This window comes from Argentina silus, assembly GCF_951799395.1.
Source record: "Argentina silus genome assembly, chromosome: 2".
NCBI lineage: Eukaryota > Metazoa > Chordata > Actinopteri > Argentiniformes > Argentinidae > Argentina > Argentina silus.
In genome coordinates, this window is record NC_139656.1 from 11,692,571 (window position 1) to 11,712,487 (window position 19,917).

Genomic DNA, 19,917 nt, shown 5'->3' on the forward strand with positions numbered 1-19,917 from the left:
TCATTACTACTAAAAGAAAACAATAAATAAACCTGGCAGTCTAGTCATTATTGACATCAATAATAATTTGGCAAAAAGTATCATCTACAGATGAAAACATTAGCTAGCTAACCAGCTACAGTATGGCTCTCACCTAAATTACCTGCCTACACGCACATCCCTGGATTACACACCACACTGGATTATTGACTCTAATATGAAAAATGACTGGAAACAAATCACTAAAGGTACAGTAATCTTGTCATGGTTTTCACCTGCATTTTGCTTTCATTTGCTAAATTACAGTTTTGTTTTTAGTCACTTTTGCATGGTTATTTCTGCAGCCAGATAGCTAGTGCCGGTAGCTAGTTGCCTTTGAGTAGTGACATATTTGAGCTATTTCGCTATTTCTGCTGTTTCGCTTTAAACAGGTAAGGTGACAATGGGCAACCTTGTTTAACACCTCTTGTCAATTCAATATTCTCAGAGAAGTAACCATTATTTATTGTTTTACATATAGGATTATTATACATGACTTGAACTCATTTTCTGAGAAATTCTCAGAAGTTAAAACAGTCCGGGCATCTATGAATTCATTCTAGACCAAAGGCTTTATCGAAGGCTTTCTCAAAATCTGCTGTCAAAATTATACCCGGTTTCCCTGCATTCTCGTAGTGTTCTATTGTTTCTAATAATTATTATCTCTATAAATATTATCTCCAATATACACTCACCGGCCACTATATTAGGTACACCTTGCTAGTACCGGGTTGGACCCCCTTTTGCCTTCAGAACTGCCTTAATTCTTTGTGGCATAGATTCAACAAGGTGCTGGAAACATTCCTCAGAGATTTTGGTCCATATTGACATGATAGCATCACGCAGTTGCTGCAGATTTGTCGGCTGCACATCCATGATGCGAATCTCCCGTTCCGCCACATCCCAAAGGTGCTCTATTGGATTGAGATCTGGTGACTGTGGAGGCCATTGGAGTACAGTGAACTCATTGTCATGTTCAAGAAACCAGTTTGAGATGATGTGAGCTTTGTGACATGGCTACTTCCAGCAGGATAATGCGCCATCAGAAGATGGGTACACTGTGGTCATAAAGGTATGGACATGGTCAGCAACAATACTCAGGTAGGCTGTGGCGTTTAAACAATGCTCAATTTGTACTAAGGGGCCCAAAGTGTGCCAAGAAAATATCCCCCACACCATTACACCACCACCAGCAGCCTGAACCGTTGATACAAGGCAGGATGGATCCATGCTTTCATGTTGTTTACGCCAAATTCTGACCCTACCATCTGAATGTCGCAGCAGAAATCGAGACTCATCAGACCAGGCAACGTTTTTCCAATCTTCTATTGTCCAATTTTGGTGAGCCCGTGCGAATTGTAGCCTCAGTTTCCTGTTCTTAGCTGAAAGGAGTGGCAACCGATGTGGTCTTCTGCTGCTGTAGCCCATTTGCTTCAAGGTTCGACGTGTTGTGCATTCAGAGATGGTCTTCTGCATACCTTGGTTATTACGAGTGGTTATTTCAGTTACTGTTGCCTTTATCATCTCAAACCAGTCTGGCCATTCTCCTCTGACCTCTGGCATCAACAAGGCATTTTTGCCCAGAGAACTGACACAAACTGGATATTTTCTCTTTTTCTGACCATTCTCTGTAAACCCTAGAGATGGTTGTGCGTGAAAATCCCAGTAGATCAGCAGTTTCTGAAATACTCAGACCAGTCCGTTTGGCACCAACAACCATGCCACGTTCAAAGTCACTTAAATCACCTTTCTTCCCTATTCTGATGCTCGGTTTGAACTTCAGCAGGTCGTCTTGACCATGTTTACATGCCTGAATGTATTGAGCTGCTGCCATGTGATTGGCTGATTAGATATTTGCGTTAACGAGCAGTTGAACAAGTGTACCTAATAAAGTGGCCGTTGAGTGTATCTTCCTTGTAGGAATCCTACAAGGAAGATATATTGGAGTCTGATTGTGATGAATAATGTCCGATAAGAACTTTGATTCTAAGAGCAATACATTTTTCACAGGCTAACAGTTAGCAGCGCCCTCTCCAATAGACAGGATTCCAACAAACCCAAAGTTAGCACATCACACGCAAACATCTCCTCAGAGAAACTTCAAACAAAGTGTAGTAGCGGGTATATACTAGATGAACCAGTACAGTACATGCTTTTATTGTAATCACGAACTACGTAGTTTTGCAATAATGTGCAACAATCACATATACTTCTTGGACTCCATTAGGATACCAGCAACTTTTTGTTCACAGTAAGTATATCACTCCGCGGTCGAGTGCCTGCACTGCGAGAGGAGTGAAACTGAAACTAAGAGGCTGTGTGAGTCTACAAAGAGGAAATAGTTCCAGTTCTGAGGAAATCGAATATAGAGACTAATTGCTTGATTTTCAATAGAATACAAATAAAAAAATCCTTTTAAGCATAACTCGCAACTAAACTTTGTTTGAAGTTCATCTGAGATTTTGGCATGTAATGCAGTGTTGGAAACATAGCTGTTGTGTTTCTGCATGCACACACGATTCGAAGAGGCAGCCGCCAGAGACAGAAAGGCAAAAATCTGTGAGTCCACTCCCCTAGAACACCTCTGGCCATAATAACATGTTCGTATACAAACTGATTATCTGACTCCATTTTAGAAAGCACTTTCACGGGACCCTGAAATGAACATGGCATCAATGTCTTTTCAACATTGAATCGACGACAAAATGTTCAGATGCTATGCTTCACTTAAATGGAAATGTATCCTCATCTGTTCAGTAATGGAGAAGAGATTTTAGAAGATAACACTTGCTGCATCTGTATAGTGTACAGTAGTCTTTTTTTGGTTTTGTTTCATCAAGTTTTTTATTTTATCATGGCATGTTAAAAATAAAAACTTTCAACTTGTTTTCTAGAAGCAAAGATCAATTATTGGTTGTATGCCAAAGAGGCAAATTCTGACTAGTTTGGCGGGACTTTTATTTTGACACCCATTCCCGATTTAACCTGACATACTGTTCCACATCTGTCATATAGGACAGATGCTACATAAATACTTTATAAAATAATTACAACATTTATGAAGGTGTTATGAATGTGTGGCCTTTCATATATAGTGTTACCATAAAATGCATCATCCATAGGTATCCATTTTTTTTAAATTTTCTTTATATGTTTTTAGGGCATTTCTGCTTTATTGGGATAAAGATAGTAGAGATTGACAGGAAGGATGGGTGAGAGAGAGGAGGGATGACATGCAGGATATGTCGATGGCCGGAATCGAACCAGGGACTGCATACCATATTGAGATGATATGGTATGCGCCTTAGTGTGCTACGCCACACTAGGATATGTCGATGGCCGGAATCGAACCAGGGACCGCATACCATATTGAGATGATATGGTATGCGCCTTAGTGTGCCACGCCACTTGAGCGCCCCTATAGGTATCCATTGATAAGCCTACACACTTCTACAGTTAGGCCTGTATTGGTTAGTTTTGCCTTTCTTCATTTATCAATACACCACTGTGCACAACCATACAGACTAGTCTGAGTACAGCCATAGACTGGATAAAAGATCATACAATGTTAATGTGATCTGAAATGTAAGTATCCAGTTAGAAATGAACAGTGGCCTACCTTGTACTTTCCGCTGTCCGCCATAGGCTCGCCCTCACGGAGCCAGCTGACAGAAGGCTTGGGGTTGCCGTACGCTGTGCAGATCAGTGTGATGCTGCCCCCTTCTTTGGCCTCTACATACTGCGGTGGGGTGTCCGTGAACGTGGGAGGAGCTAGGATCAAAGAAAGTTCAGTGAGGATGATGTACTGTATGAGGACACTCGATGTTGCCAATGTTGTTGTGAGTTTTTGTCTTTATATGTAGTGAAAGGCAAACGAGAGAGATCCAAAGTCAATGATCCTTCACAGACTGCAATGTGTAGTAGGACTAGTGTGCCCTGTGTGTCTGACCTGGAATGGGCAGAGCTGGCAAAAGCACACCTCAGTACAGTGCAAAGTAGGGACAGCTGTCTTGGCTGAAATCTATACTCCTTTGGCATTTTCAAGAAGAAAAGCAAAAAAAATACCTCCAATAATGGTTGCTTCAAATTACCTGTGTGCCTAGAAGGCCTTGAAGATGACACAATGAAACACATTGCTAACATTTTTCAGATGTGGACGTAGTATATTATGTCCTGTGAATAACTTATCAGATAAAAATGGTGTAATAAGCAATTACGCCGAAAATATTAATTCTTCATAGTAAGCTTAAAACAGAGTTTTAATCCAAAATATTTATTTTGTATATTTCTCATCAGCCCACTATTGACATTTATAGCGAAATATCATTAGTTTGCACAACAGAGCCTCATAGATCCTAAGAGCAACCTTAGATTAACTTCCTGGAATAGTCTCATGATGATACATTTGACACAATACTACTACACTACAATCTATTTGACTATTCAAAGAAGTAAATCTGAACTCACAACTAGTGACCTATGAGGTTTGTATGCACAAAGTAATTTTATTATGGCACCACATAAATGGTGGGCTGATGAGAAATATACCCTCCCCCAAATAATGTTAGTGAGCCAGTAAAATGAATAAGTTAATTATTCCCTTACATGCAAATGGAGGCCATGAAAGTTCAAATGCCATCTCTAAGCTTGCAAGTGCTTACCTGTGCCAGAAAGCCACTCACTCAATCATCAATGGATCCTCCAAGTGCACATCTCCGGGCGTTTATGGCCACTTAGTTTATATGAGCCGATAGCACTAGCCACTTCTCCATACTCCTCTGGGCGCTTTCAGTGTGAATAATCTCCCTCTCACCCTCTGCATTTCTCCGGGGCCTATTCCCTTGCTTCTGATTTAGGGCTAGCCCCTCCAAGCCCCCCACCACCCTCCATTGTGTGTCGATAATTCACAGAATGAGAAGGTAGTTCCATAGTTAGGTTGCTACAGAGTTCTTTTCTTTCTTTTTTGCTAAACCAGAGCTTTCGTCAATATGGAACAAGGCTGTAACTTTCTCTTCAGTTTTCATTAGTATGATACCGCAGGTTAGCTGCCTCACTATCATCTCTCTCGCCTGTTGTTAATGTACACAGCATTCATATAAAGCGACAGAGACAGGAGATCCATCAGAAATGAATTACTTATTATTAAGTGCAGCACATATAGTATGCTACTCTGGATCATGGCAAAGGCATAAAAACACATTCATCTAAGATGTGTTGACTGGCAACCTCTATTCTTGGTCTAATGCCAATGGAAAATAACTTTCCACACTCTCCCCCCCTCCCCCCCCCCCCTCGTTTCCAATATTACATTTAGATAATACATTAGGGGAGTTCTGGTGCTTATTGCTTTGTTGTAGCTTCAAATGTAAATTGTTAATTGGACTACTGACAGTATCTCTCAGAACCAATTATCCTAACTGCAGAGAGGGAAAGAAACACTGAGCATTATGTGAAAGATGAAAAGTAGTTCCAATTCAATTACAGTGAGGATCAGGCAATGATTGAAATTAACATTATTGTGTATTTCAATAGTCTACAGCTCTATTCAATGGTTTTATGGTTGAAATTAGATGTTTGTTTCCAAACCAAAAGTCAGAGTAAAAGCCTGGTCTTCAAACACGTGGGAAGCTTCGCTTTCTACCTGACATTCATGTGTTCTACACATGTTCAATCCATACTATTCAAAGTCATGCATGTCAACAAATTTCGATAGGCCAATGTAAGTCTTATAGGTTGGCAATGTTGTCCACAAGTGCAACCAGTCAGGCAAAAATAAATAAATACCTAAAAAGCATGGTGGAGCACAGGAGGAAAAAATATCTGGGGCCCTCAAACATAGTTAAATATTAACAGGAAAAACAGTTAAAGTGCACTCGCCTCAAAAGGACTCAAGTCCCTCAAAAGGTAACTTACTAGGCAGAGGAAAGCGCTTGAGGAATAATCCCCATTCTACCTCTATGGGACAGGCCAAGTGTGCATAACAGTTGGAGAACCGTCAACACCTTCCTTCAATAATGCATGCGTGGAATCCTCCACCTGGGATTGACTTTGCTGCGTATTTGCACTGGTGTGACAGTTACTCCCAAAGACCACAGTTTTAGATACATATGTGTGATATGTGAGGGAAACTGGAACAATTAGTCATGTGGGAAAACAATAGGACAGAGGGCTGGAGAGGTTCCAGGTTCATTTTGTCCCACTATGGTTTTAAGCATTATGCAGGCATCATGACATGCTACTGCAATACAGCCTGTCTATCACATGTGAATTACTGGCTCTTATATTAACACTAGGTGTGTATCAGTGCATCCAAGTAGCCACCACCCACAGCCAAACACATCATCTAGGTCACATTGATCCAGTGGGCATCCTGCCTGGTGTTCTAATTCAACAAACAGCACCTGGCTCAGTGATATTAATGCAGGTAATTAAGAGCCTTCAATATCTGTCCATCCCGCCCCATCTACCACTGCATAACTCACTCCACCTGCTGCAGAAGGGCTTCAGAATGATGTGTGTCCCTTAGCTACATCTGCTATTCTAGAGTGAATTGTCATAAATATGGATCATGTTGCATGTTCATGTCCATTTCTTGGAATTCTGACATACAGGTCTATGTGTCTAGCTAAGCAACTGAAACATAACATGCCTTGTCACTCCTGAAAGTTCATTTTACTAGCCTGAGTGACAATTGTGTTTCTGCTCTGGCCACCTTGACATTTCAATCAATTAATCAATCACATTTTGGTTGTAGAGCACAAGGCAAGGAGGCCATGAAACATTCCACCAGTATAACCAGAAGCCACCAATCCTTCATTCATGTTCTAGGACCCAGGCGCAGAGAGGAGACCAGATGAATGAATGCAGATGAAAGGCAAAGCCACTTTACTTGCAGTAATCCACAGAGTAGACAGGAACAGACTGAGGAAAAATAACAAACCAAAGAACTAACTTAAATCACAAGAGCATAGGCAACTAGATTCTATGATATGACAAAAGAGAGTCACAAGAAACAAGCCTCTAACAAGTTCCAAGCTATCACACTGGGAGATACAAAACACACAACTTTAATGGAGAATGTCAATAACGAACTGATAGGTTGCACCTGTTGTGCCAGAGTTCATGAGATGGTCACTGCTGCCCCCTAATGCCCCGAAGGGACCATGAAACGTTCTCCTCCTCTTCTTCTTTTTCTGTTGTCACAAAGGCAGAGCAGCCCCACTCCAGACAGAACATCTGTTCGCTGTTCATAGGCCAGGTCTGACAATACCCTTCTTTCGCACTCTCTCTCTGCTTTCTTTGTCTTATTGTTCTTGTCTTTGTCATTCCCCTGAAGTTTCAATTCTACTGCCGGTGACAGAATGGATGAGTGGGAGAAAGAGAGAGAGAGACGGGGGGGGGTATGTATACTGTATGACTGACATCTGACTTGAATAGTTAATGTTAATGGATATGGTACACATATGCATTATTATGAATATATGTATACATAAACCCATATGCAAGAGCCCCAACATCTCCACACACATGCACACACACACACACACACACACACACACACACACACACACACACACACACACACACACACACACACACACACACACACACACACTAAAACAAACCAAAGGCAAAGAGAGGTGATGAAAACATGCAACATTGCTAATGGAGGTCTGTTGCTATTGTCCAAGGTCTGTTGCTATTGCTGTTCGCCACTTCACAATAAAAATTGTAATTTGTAATAAACTACAACAATACTACTAGAATATATTCTATAACCATATAGTACTATAATGGCTTAAATTGGGACTATAAAGCTCACCATCTGCAATGGCCCTCTGTCTCAGTCTCCAGACCCAGGACACCTGGCCTGGTTGGTGGGGCAGGGGCACATCATTGCCTCTCCTCCCCCCTGTTGTGTGTGTGTGTGTGTGTGTGTGTGTGTGTGTGTGTGTGTGTGTGTGTGTGTGTGTGTGTGTGTGTGGTTGTGTGGCTGTGTGGCCACACTGCACCTGGAGCCTCTACTAAAGGACTCTTGATTGGGGAGTTAAGGCCTGATCCCAGCACAGTTGGGGCTTCATAAGAGCTGACCTCATGTCTCCATCACTCGCTCTCCTCCTTCCTATTCTTCTTGTTCTTTCTCTAAACCTACATCTGATAGCTAGAGAAACAGAAAGAGACACATTTTGTTATTTCTGTGATTTTGAAATTGTAACAACATTATTATGTTAAAAACCAACATTTAGGAAAAGTCACGGAAGGAGGGGGACATGGGTTTCATTTTATTATAAAGTGTGTAGACGGTTTTTGGTGGTGCCAGCCTTGATTTCAATGTGTATAACTATTTACAGTTGAATGAGCCTGGCGGACATCCTGAAGAAGTTGCACCCTCATTATTTGTCAATTCCTTTGCGATTGTAATGTGTCTGAAGAAATCGCACCCTCGCCATTCCTTTGTGATTGTAATGTATCTCAGACCTTGTCCTTTGTTGGGAATGATATTTAAGGACAGGGACAGCGAGATATTCTTTGAGTTTTGGGTTAGGCCTGTCATGGGCACCATTATCCCATGTTGTCCTTGTCGCAAGTTAATGTATGGTTAAAACTTACGTCATATATTGTCATATATTTCTTTGAAACTGTTAAATTAGTTATTTTGTTGCATGGTCATAGCATATTGGGTATTCTTAATGGAATCTAGGATCCAATATGATTGATTGTCTGTCACACAGGGATAAGTAAAGCATTATCAATCATTATTAATCATGAAATATCTTTTGGAGTCAGATATAACGTAATGTTAACTTGTGTTAGTTGGTCATGTAACCACTTGTGTTGAGTTTGTTCGATCATGTCCATAACTAATCATTGGGAATAAATGTATGTCTTATGTTTGACCCGTCATCTATTCTTCAGTGTTTTATTTTCATATTCTATAAGTGTCACGCACCCATGGACCTCCGTTTGGGACGAAGAGTGTAAAAGAATAGCCTCACTCTCTGGCCTTTATCAAGGCTGCATGGAGTTGTCCCAGCACTTTCTACAGCAGCAGGAAGTAATGACATAATCTTTGTGAGACAGAGAAAGAGTGTGTGTGAGGAAGTGAGAGAAATAGGGGAGTGTGTGTGTGTGCATGTGATAAAATCGCAAGCTTGTATCACAGGATTGAATTAATAAACAGTGTGAAAAGCGGCAGGCTATAATAAGCCCTTGTGGCTGCGGGCCTTGTAAGAATGTGCAGCTGTTCACACATACACAGAGAGAGAGAGGGAGAGAGAGAAAGGGAGGGAGAAAGAGAGAGAGAGACACACACACACACACACACACACACACACACACACACACACAGGTGAAATCTAATTGGCAGGAAAGTTTTAAGGAGTGAACTGGTGGCTTCTGAAGCAAGCCAAGCTGAACCCAGTCAAACTAACCACAGGCTAGCCTAGGAAAGTGAAACAAAGTACTGTACAGAGCAGCCTAAGCAAAGTTCAACACAGCACAGTCAAACTTACAACCACAGTCATACCCAGGAGAGCTTAGCTCAGCATAGTCTAAGCTATGTCTTGTCCAGTAGGATGGACAAATTAATAAAAGATGGCCAGAGGGTAGCATATGGGCAGATACAGTGCCCTGTGTAAGTAATGGGACAGTGAAGCATTTTTTCCAAAAGTTTGGATTTTGAAACAATCTAGTACTATGATGTTAAAGTAGAGATTCTCAGTCTGTATTTGATGGTATTGTGTACATATTGGTTTCACCACTCATAAATTATACCTTTTATGCATAGTCCCCCTATTTTATGGTACCCAAATGTAATGGGACAGATTCAACAAATGCCCAAATGAAGCACTAACACATGGTCGACAATCCTTTGCATGCAATAACTGTATGTATTCTGTGGATGGTAGTCTCTGACACATTGACGCCTACCTCCCGGAGAGTGTTCCTGATCTGTGGGACAGTTGTTTAGGGGTTTTTCTTAATTATGGTGAGCATTTTTCGGTCATCGACTGTGGATGTCTTCCTTGGCCTACCAGCCTGTTTGCAATAGCTGAGTTCACCAGTGTTTTTCTTCATTTGGATGATGTTCCAAACTGTTGTTTTTGGCAAGCCTAAGGTTTTGGATATCTTTATGATAGTTTAGAATGATTTGCCTTATCAGCTTGCCTGGACGGGCTTGTTGTGAAACAATCTCTTCACTTGCCCAATTTGTGAGCTGATATTCATTGTACATTTTTATTTAATTTGTTTTATTTAAAAAAAATCATTCTGAATTAACAATAATGGCCGTCTGGATGAATTACATGAAGAGTAGCTTATTAATAGTTTTTTCAATTTGGAAAAGGACAAATGATCGTCTGTTGAAATGATGTCCTTGGATGAACCTTAATTTAGAACAAATCATGTATTTATGAACACTTCATAAAATGATGTCAGACATTAAATATATGTGGCAGTGTGTCCCCAAAATTGCATATTAATTAACTCATAGCGATATAATGTTTCTCAGTTGATTCCACGCAATTCAGCAGTAGGCTAGCGCACTCACAACACAAAGAGCACAGTTTGTGTCATTAATTTTCCACTCTGGCACCGTAACATCACGTTGAATGTATGACTGAAATTAGAACTTTCATGAATCAATCAAAAAAAGTTAATATGCCATGTGCAATGACAAGAATAAAACTGAGAAGGGCGTCAAGGGATAATGGGAGCAAGCAGGTGGGGCTAGAATGAGGGACAGTGAAGGATAGCAGATCAGCTGTGATCAGTCTAAGTAAGCTGTCATGTTGACATTCTTTTATTCATATTATTCTGTAGGCTATAGCCTAATATATAAAACTCACAGCTGTTAATCTGTAAACAAATTATATTTCCACTGTTTTACTGTCCGTATCCAACGAGTCATTTGTAGTTGCCTATATCTGTATTTCACTGTTCTTTTTCACCCCTGTCCGTCATATCATGTATCATAGTTGGCTACAAATGAATAACTTTCATAGAGGTATCATATCATTGCTGTAGCCTTGGACAGTTCTTGATATGTCTGACATTCATGATCTGTAGGCTACACATTTTTCTGCAGCTCCTGTGTGTGCTTGCTTGAGCTCTGCTTACAACAAGCTCAAATCGTTTCCCATTAACAAACAAAAGCGTGACAATCTGTCTAGCCACTATTATCTGATTTACAGTAGGCTGGTGTTTAATACAAGCACACTGACATCGCAGCGGGGTATACCTCAATGCCACTGCTACAGCAGACACATGGTGTGAAATGCTGCCGACAGCCACCACAAGGTGGTGACAAGAGCTGTTAAGGATGTTTGAAAAGAGAATGATTTGCCTTATCAGCTTGCCTTATCAGATAGATTGGCAAAAACAAGTTTATTATAGGAGCTCATGAATTGCAGAGATGGAGAGTGGAAATTATTTAAATATCAGGTTAGCTGTAGGCCCTTCTGATGGGCTGTAAGCCCTTCTGACATTTGAGCTTGTAAGCGGAGCTCAAGCATGCACACACACAGGAGCTGAATCAAAATGTGTAGCCTACAGATCATGAATGTCACACATATCAACAACTGTCCAAGGCTACAGCGATTATATGACACCTACAATATATGAAAGTACTTCATTTGTAGCCAACTATGATACAGGATATAACAGACAGGGGCGAAAAAGAACATTCAAATACAGACAGGCAACTATGTATCGTTGGATACAAGGTTCAGCAGAGGTTGGCAATGGCATTATGAATGCCAAATACGCTATCATTCTCTCACCTTCCCCCACTACAATGACCACATTCTCTGATAATGCTACAGTACTGTATGACAGACAGGGGCGAAAAAGAACAGTCAAATACAGACAGTAGGCAACTACAGATGACTCGTTGGATACGGGCAGTAAAACAGTAAAAATATAATTTGTTTTATTCTCGTCATTCGGCATGTAAACATTTCTGATTGATTCATTAAAGCTCTAATTTCAATCATGTGAAGTATTTTCAACATCAACTCTAATTATGACACCTTCAATCATTCAACATTTTTTTTACATGCTATAGCAACGTTGTGGCCAATTTAGCCTCATGTTAAGCAAACAAAATGCTTTCGGCATAGAGTAGGCTTCTGGAGTTGATGTCTAGTTCCACATAGGCTATAGCCCTACACAGTAAATTCATGCACACTTTATTGGAAAGCTGACTACCCACTATCTACAATGACATTAACATATCTAATCAATGACAAATGAGGCTGTTGATCTGTCGCAAAATTCATAAAGTTGCCATACGTTCCCAAAAAGCCAATCTCTGCTAGTTGAGACAGCCATGGTGGTGCATCTCTCTGCTGTTTGACAGACAAGTCAAAAGGTATACAAAATTAACTTCAACTGTCAATAGTGGATTTGTCAGTTATCACTGGCTGATATACTTTTATTTAATATCCCCACAAATATTAAGTAATGTTCCCAGTGATGATAGAAAGATGTTTGATTGAACAGTGTTTACAGAGTGGATGAGAGAAGGCTGCCCTTGCCCTTGTCCCTTGTCCCTGTTGAAAATGTGACCGTTCACACCCTATTATGATGTTTTTAATGATAACAACTGTTGGCTACTTTTCTATCCAGTCTCAATCCCACTGAAACCCAAAATCCTTACTCCTATCTCGAAAAACATAGCTATTGTAACTAGATTGTTGAGTGTAATAAAATATGTTAATTTCATATACGAGACATGTGTACTGGTAACGTGGAACGTTATAGACGCTAATATAGCTGAAACCCACATTTTTTAAATACATTTTCTAACCTGTGCAGTTTTCACACTCTTTGTTTCTTGTGATCAAAATAATGAACACTAGTCAATTTTGTTTCAGTGGGAGCAAGTCTGCAGCCAAATATCAGAGATATTTAGATTAGATATTTAGATATTTAGACTAGATTTGTTTCCATTTGATTTATTTCACATATAGGCTAAATCATTTGTATTTGTTTAAGCACGTTCTTTGTAATGATGTAATTTGTTAAATATGTGATCTATTCAATATGGGTGAATACAATTGAGAATTGTTCTTTAAATTGAGTGCCATTATTTTGCCTAAGTAACTTTTTAAGAATATGAGTCATAATGTGAGCTGCTATAATTGTATACAAATACTTCTATAGATTTACATCTGTGCTGTGTTTAATTTAATGTAATTAGATGTCTGACTAAAACAGGAGGGCTGAATGAAGCAAGATGGTGTACAGCAACTGTGTATCGGCTAATTTCGGAGAACATCGCCTAGGCAGCAGCCAGAGATCTGCATTCCATCTAAACAGGCATAACAGAGATGTATTGTAGGTAGGTGTGTGTGCTATCTGGGGAGCTGACAATGTTTGCACTGCTAGTGCTGTCTAAAATGGGAGGGATGTAACATGTAAACAAATTATATAGTTGGTTTATTTGATTGAGTTTTACTACCCAGAGCATGCATCCTATTGGAGTATAACATGAGCAAGTCATGGTGACGGATGCATAACCTCTTAAATTACACCAATCAAAAGCATGGCTAGAAATGTGTACTGGAAAATTTCAGAAACCAAATTTTTCATATTTGGGTGATGCTAATTTGATCTGGTGAAGCCAAAATTCAAACCAAAACCCTGGAAATGACACTGAAGCAAGCCCACTAATAATAAGTCATGTTAAATATTAGCAAGAACAATAGTTGGACTTGCTGAAGCAAGCCCACTAATAAGTATGACGATTAACTATAGTTGGACTTTCTGAAGCAAGTATGTTGGATAACTATAGTTCGATTTGCTGACTCAAGACATTTCAGCTTTTCATATTAATTTGTAAACATTAAAACTAAAAAATAATTTTCCCCTTGACATTATGGGGTATTTTGTGTACATCAGTAACACAAAAAAACGATTAAATCTATTTTAAAGTCTGGTTGTAACACAACAAAATGTTCCAGGGGGGTGAATACTTACTGACGGCACTGTATTGCTTTATGCCAACATTCCTATTTTGAAAAGGACACCAAACGGTTTGAAGTATATTCATGAATAAACACATCCTCTGGGTTATGACATTGTTGAACCAAAAGGCCTGAGTTTAGGCCTGTGCCAGACATCCTGTAGGGCTTGGTTAGCTGGTCTTATTATTTCCCAGATGAATTGGGCTTAGCTCCCTTTATCTGAATATAAGACGCAATCTAGGATCCCAGACCCAGGCTCAATGTATGAGTTTTAGCATGTACAAAGTCAGTGTGATTGCAGTGGAATAATTCCATAGATCAAAGGTCTAGACTTCCATACTGTATTGTTGGCTTATCACAAACCATGGTGAGAGTAACAAAAGAGAGTGGTGTAATCCATTGACCTACGAATCGAGGGAGGAATCTTGTATGTGTGTGTGTGTGTGTGTGTGTGTGTGTGTGTGTGTGTGTGTGTGTTGGACATGCGCCCATGTGTATATGGGGAGGGATGAGGCCTCTCATGTCAGTATGCTTCATTGTGGATCTAAATAATGTTTTAAAAGTGTGTGTGTGTGTGTGTGTGTGTGTGTGTGTGTGTGTGTGTGTGTGTGTGTGTGTGTGTCAAAATTGAGAGAGGAATATTGTGTGTGTCATAGTAACATAACAGACTGTCATGTAGAAATGCCTTTGATTTGACCTTGACACATTCATCTTCAGACAAAGACATCACATGTCAAGATCAAGTGCATGTGGTAAAGAGCAATGTGTATGAGCTGAAGATCAATGTCGATGTCCAAAGCACTCATCCACTGTATCATGTTATATGTTATATGGAGATGCGGAACATAAGTGCCGTTGACACACTACAGTATTAAGCTAAACTAATCTCAACAAACATGACCCAAACTAGGGTCAGAGCATTTTAGAATGTAATCTTATACTTCTGTATCAAAACCTGACATCTAAAATCAAGCAGATGGTACAGATGGTACAAGGCAGCAATGGTATAGCCTTTTTGAATTTGGTTGTGAGTGCAACCTTGAGCCAACAAAGCAGCATTTTGAAATATTAATAATGGCTAGGGTATCCTCAGAACATTAGTTCTGGTTGTCAAATACTCATTCCATTTTTCCACACTCGCATATAGGAGTGGTAACAACGTTAGCCCCTGCAGTTGTTTAGTTCAATTTCAGTATAAACATTTGTGTAAACGTCAGTGTTTCTCACTACAGGAATTCCTGCAAGCCTCCCAGCTGTTTCAGTTGTGCTACTACTGCTGCTGCATCCTATCATACTGCTTTCACATGTTTGACCTTGCAGATATGACAAATCTGTCTGAACAATTTGCATTGTCACCTCACAGGGGGGCATGTTTCAACCCTATCAGACTGAGAATTACCAGACAGCGAGTTAAGGATTTATCAAGCAAAGCTTTGTCAGTGAGACAAGGCAGGTAGCTCACACACAATCTAGAGAGAGAGAGAGAGAGAGAGAGAGAGAGAGAGAGAGAGAGAGAGGAGAATATAGGGACACTGATGCGGTAATATGTAGCAGCTAATTGCGTAAAAATTAAATAGGAAAAGATCGCTTTGGACCGCTTTTCCCAAAACCGACACAAATCCCAATTTTGCCTCTTAGTAGTAGTTGGAGATTGGCGCAGCTCCAATCAAATTGCACCCCCTCCATACGGGGGAGAGAGTCAGATTTAATTCATTTTTATTCATATTCATTCATATTCATATAATATACATTTATAATCACCTTAGGATGGACTTGATCTGCTTACATGTACAATCCTGTAGCTTTGTTAGTGTCACGTCAATCGGCCTGCAATCAGCGCTAAGGCCATAGTGCTAATTTCACTCTATGGGTCAACATGGTTGGGATTACCCACATATGAAGATGGACAATGAGCCCCAGTTATATGCTGAAGAGTGTATTCATATGAATAGATATCAATTGAACATCTACAGCCATAGCAACTGATTCAATTGCATGGACATCAATTGACTCAAGTGAAAATGTTATGGAATGACCAAGGGTTGTAACCAGATCAATTCAAAGTGATACCAAATCATCAGTTTCTGGAAACAGTGGATGTCTTTGAGTTCTGTAGCTATTTACTATACTGGAAGGTTGCAACAGTACTCATGTCCCTTATACTTGTCTATCTATTTAGAGATAGATAGTTACAGTGCAGTAGATGAACCTATGAGATGGGCTGCTTCTGCCTGCTCCATGCGTCTGTGGTTGCCAGGCTTTTATCAGCTAAATTAGTTAAACACAGGTTGCTGAGCAGTCTACCAAACCTGGTGTTTGTCAAACTCTTCTAGCAAAGACTGAACTGATTATCAAAAATACCACATCAGCAAAACCCTAAAAAGCTGAAAGAAAAGTATGGACAGAATTATGGATTAAAATCCAGCTCCATTCAATTAATTTCAGATTATGGGGTTAGGGTCTAGTGTAGTCTCTATTCACATCCCAACGTGTCTCACGAGCAAAGTGGAGCCCTATGAGTTGCAAGATAGACTAGGTCTAGGGGATTGCACAAACCTTTAATGGTTGTGGTGCAAATTCTCTCCAATGAAGCAAAGCTATGTCAAGCAAGCCACTAACCATATTGAGACTATAGAGAAACCAAGATAAAACTAGGCAGAGATTCTGCACAAGACTGCCATGTTACACCATTGTGTGTGTGAAGGGAGGCATATATGTGTGTTTTTTTGTATTTTTGACACCTGAGCTGGATGGCATAAGGTCACGTCCCTTATGACGCTTTGGTGTCATTCACACCCATTGATAAAAAAAGTGTGTTGACCCAGGGCCACAAAACCAGGTCACATGCTGAGGCAAGCAATGAGGTCAAGATAATTAAGTGTTAATTAAGCTAACACAGATTTATCAACTATATGTTCAAATCAATTTGTTATGGACGCTAACCAAAGTTTGGATCATCACACTGCATTGCACATATTGAGCTTTCACTTCCCCACCCCCTGCTCGCCAATACATAAACACTACATTTATGACACACACATAAATGTGTGAATGATTGTGTTGAGCACAGTTGCTGATGGCTGATGTTTGAGCCAACATTTTAGGCAGTGCTCTCTGTGAAATAACTGTATGCTGTTATGAATGCTTTTAGCAAGTGTTCTTAGTGTTCATACAGAGACCTGTCACCTTCATCTTAACAACACCAATCACAATAGCAACTACAACACATGCCCTAAGTGAACTTTGAGGTACGGTATGTAACCAAGGTTCTGTGAAGGAGATGAGGAAGACATCTCACTATGGGATATGCACCCTTGCGTACCCTATTTCCTGAAACCCTATTCAATCACGCCTGGAACAGGCCGGGAGCGCTTTGCATGTCTGACCCCAGCTTATAAAGGTTCATGCACAGTGCACCCATTTAATTATGTCAACCACCTTTTCATGAGCCTGTAAAAGACGGGCAGTCTGGTGAGATGTCATCTCCTTTAAAGAACCGAGTTATATACCATAACCCAAAGTTCTCTTTCACTCCCAATGGGGGCTGCAGGCCTTTAGAACTTCTGTAATAGCCCCCACTATCCAGTGGGAAAGGTGCTATTTGGATAGCACCCTACCCCGTGTAGGGTTGGTGAAACACACAAACAGTTGAACACATCCCTTGAATGCCTCAGTTCTGGTCATGTAGATGCGTAGTGCATGCAACAGGGACAGTGTTCAGACGCCTATCTACCAGGGATTGAACAAACCCATAGATTCATCAACTTTGGGTGCGGGTGGAATATTTGGAGCTGGGCTTGGGATAACAAACCCCTGCACAACGGAAGGCACCATGGTTGTACGTAAAGAAGCGTACAACACAGGTGTCCTCACTCTGTCCAGAGTGGGAGAAATGAGGCTGACAGCAGGGAATTCATAAAGGAACCCGTCCACTCCCAATGAACGCACAAAGATGTATGGCGGCCTTGCTATAATGTCTCCAAATTTCCTGGACAACATCCGGATGGAGTTGCCGTTCCCCGCTAGGGGGCCTCCCTGCGACAGTAAATCCGCTTCCAAATTCAGACTGGTACATGTGTTGCTCTGAGAGACAACAAATGGTCGCTGCTCCAAAGCAATAATTCCCGTTACATGGTCAGGAGCTGCTTGGAGCACATCCCTCCTTGGGACTCCATGGACATGTTGTCTGACCTGACTAGGACATGATGTCCCTGTAGGAATGGACAAAAGTGTCTGACACGGTGTAGAGCTCAAGAATGTTGATATGGGCCGTGCTGACCATATTCCGCTCACTGAACGTCCTTCGTGAACTTCCCCCCATCCATGTAGTGATGCAACTGTCCTTACAACTTTGCACGATAGGACTCTCCCCAAGGGGCATTCAGCAGGAGGAAGGGGTCTCTCCAACACTATAGTGTCGTCAGCCACACTGCAGAGACAGACACGCATCTGTGCTATGACCCATTGCTTGAAATCTTGCATGAGAAGGAGGCCAAGTGGGACTACCACAATTAAGGAGGCCCAAACACACATCAAACGTGGTAAAGGAATGGCTAAATCAGGCAAGAATTAAGGTCTTAGAATGGCCTTCACAAAGTCCTGACTTAAACCCCATCGAGAACATGTGGAGTGTGCTGAAGAAACAAGTCTGTGTCAGAAAGCCAACGAATTTAGTTGAACTGCACCGATTCTGTCAAGAGGAGTGGTCAAAGATTCAACCAGAAGCTTGCCAGAAGCTTGTGGATGGCTACCAAAAGCGTCTAATTGAGGTGAAAATGGCCAAGGGACATTTAACCAAATATTAGCATTGCTGTATGTATATTTTTGACCCAGCAGATTTTGTCACATTTTCAGAAGACCCATAACAAATTCATAAAAGAACCAAACTTCATGAATGTTTTTTGTGACAAAGAAGTATGTGCTCCTATCAAGTCCACAACTCTTTTTGTGTACCTGCCAATGCAGGGGCTCATAGGGCTTGGGAGCCAATATGTTGAGAACAAAGACTTGGTTGCTTGTATGACCTGATGAATTGTCCCACAGGCGGGGAACGGTGCCTAGGTCAGGGGACCTGGAACAGCTCTCTGGGCCCCTCTGTCCTCTGGTGCTTGTGGCGCCGCTTCCTACTCCGAGACCCCCCAGCTTGGGCAGGCGGTGGGCCTGCAGGGTGGGGGTGGGGTGCGGAGCGGTGTCCCTGTCCTTGTCTCTGTCCCTGGGCAGCTGCAAAGCCTTGGGCATCCTTTAATGTGAAGGGAGGGGGGCTTCATGGTCACAGCCTGTACACCACGAGGCATGTAAGGCTTTGGGGTTGACTTGAGAGGCAACGCCATGTGATACACCTCCGTCTTCTTCTTCTTGGATTCAACCCTGGTCTGCATATCGACCATGACCTGCCCGAACACCCCTGAGGGATTGATGGGTCTGTCAAGGATACACTTCCTCTCCTTCTCCGACAGTTTAGTTTTGTCAAGCTAGAGAACCCTCTGGTCGAAGACAGCCAGCCCCATCACTCTGCCAGTAGCCTCAGTGGAACACTTGAGGGTCCTGGTTGCATGGTCAGCAAGGAGGCGGAGCTCCTTCATTTTTATCACGCTCGACCCTACCCCACTGGCCAGTTAAACAGCTCCATAGCCTGCTCTTCTAGGTAGACAGAGAAGAGGGCTGTGGCATTGATGGAGCTCGCTCTTTGTAGGCTTTGTAGATCCTGTCAGAGTGGCTGTGTTAGTGGCTGCAATAAAGTGCTCAGGCTTCAGCAATCATGAACGAGGAGGCAGTCGTTGCCTTGGGATCGAGGTACTCAGTCAATGATGCCTCCATGGGCAGGAGGGAGTTCCAGTCCACTACCTCTGCATCAGCCATATCCAGGTGGCTGTTTCCAGGTCTGATAATGCTAGAGGTGAGGGGCTTATCCCACGTAGACTGAATCAGGGAT

At 41.4% G+C, this 19,917-nt stretch overlaps 1 protein-coding gene across 1 annotated transcript in view; it reads right to left on the reverse strand.

The window, feature by feature from the left end:
* igsf9bb (immunoglobulin superfamily, member 9Bb) overlaps positions 1-19,917 on the reverse strand; it is a gene marked incomplete at both ends in the record, with an annotated part of 129,048 nt that overhangs the window by 57,316 nt on the left and 51,815 nt on the right. The window contains one exon of the mRNA XM_083664980.1: positions 3,638-3,789. Within this exon, the coding sequence (XP_083521106.1) occupies positions 3,638-3,789 (152 nt within the window). The remainder of the gene's footprint in view (positions 1-3,637; positions 3,790-19,917) is intronic.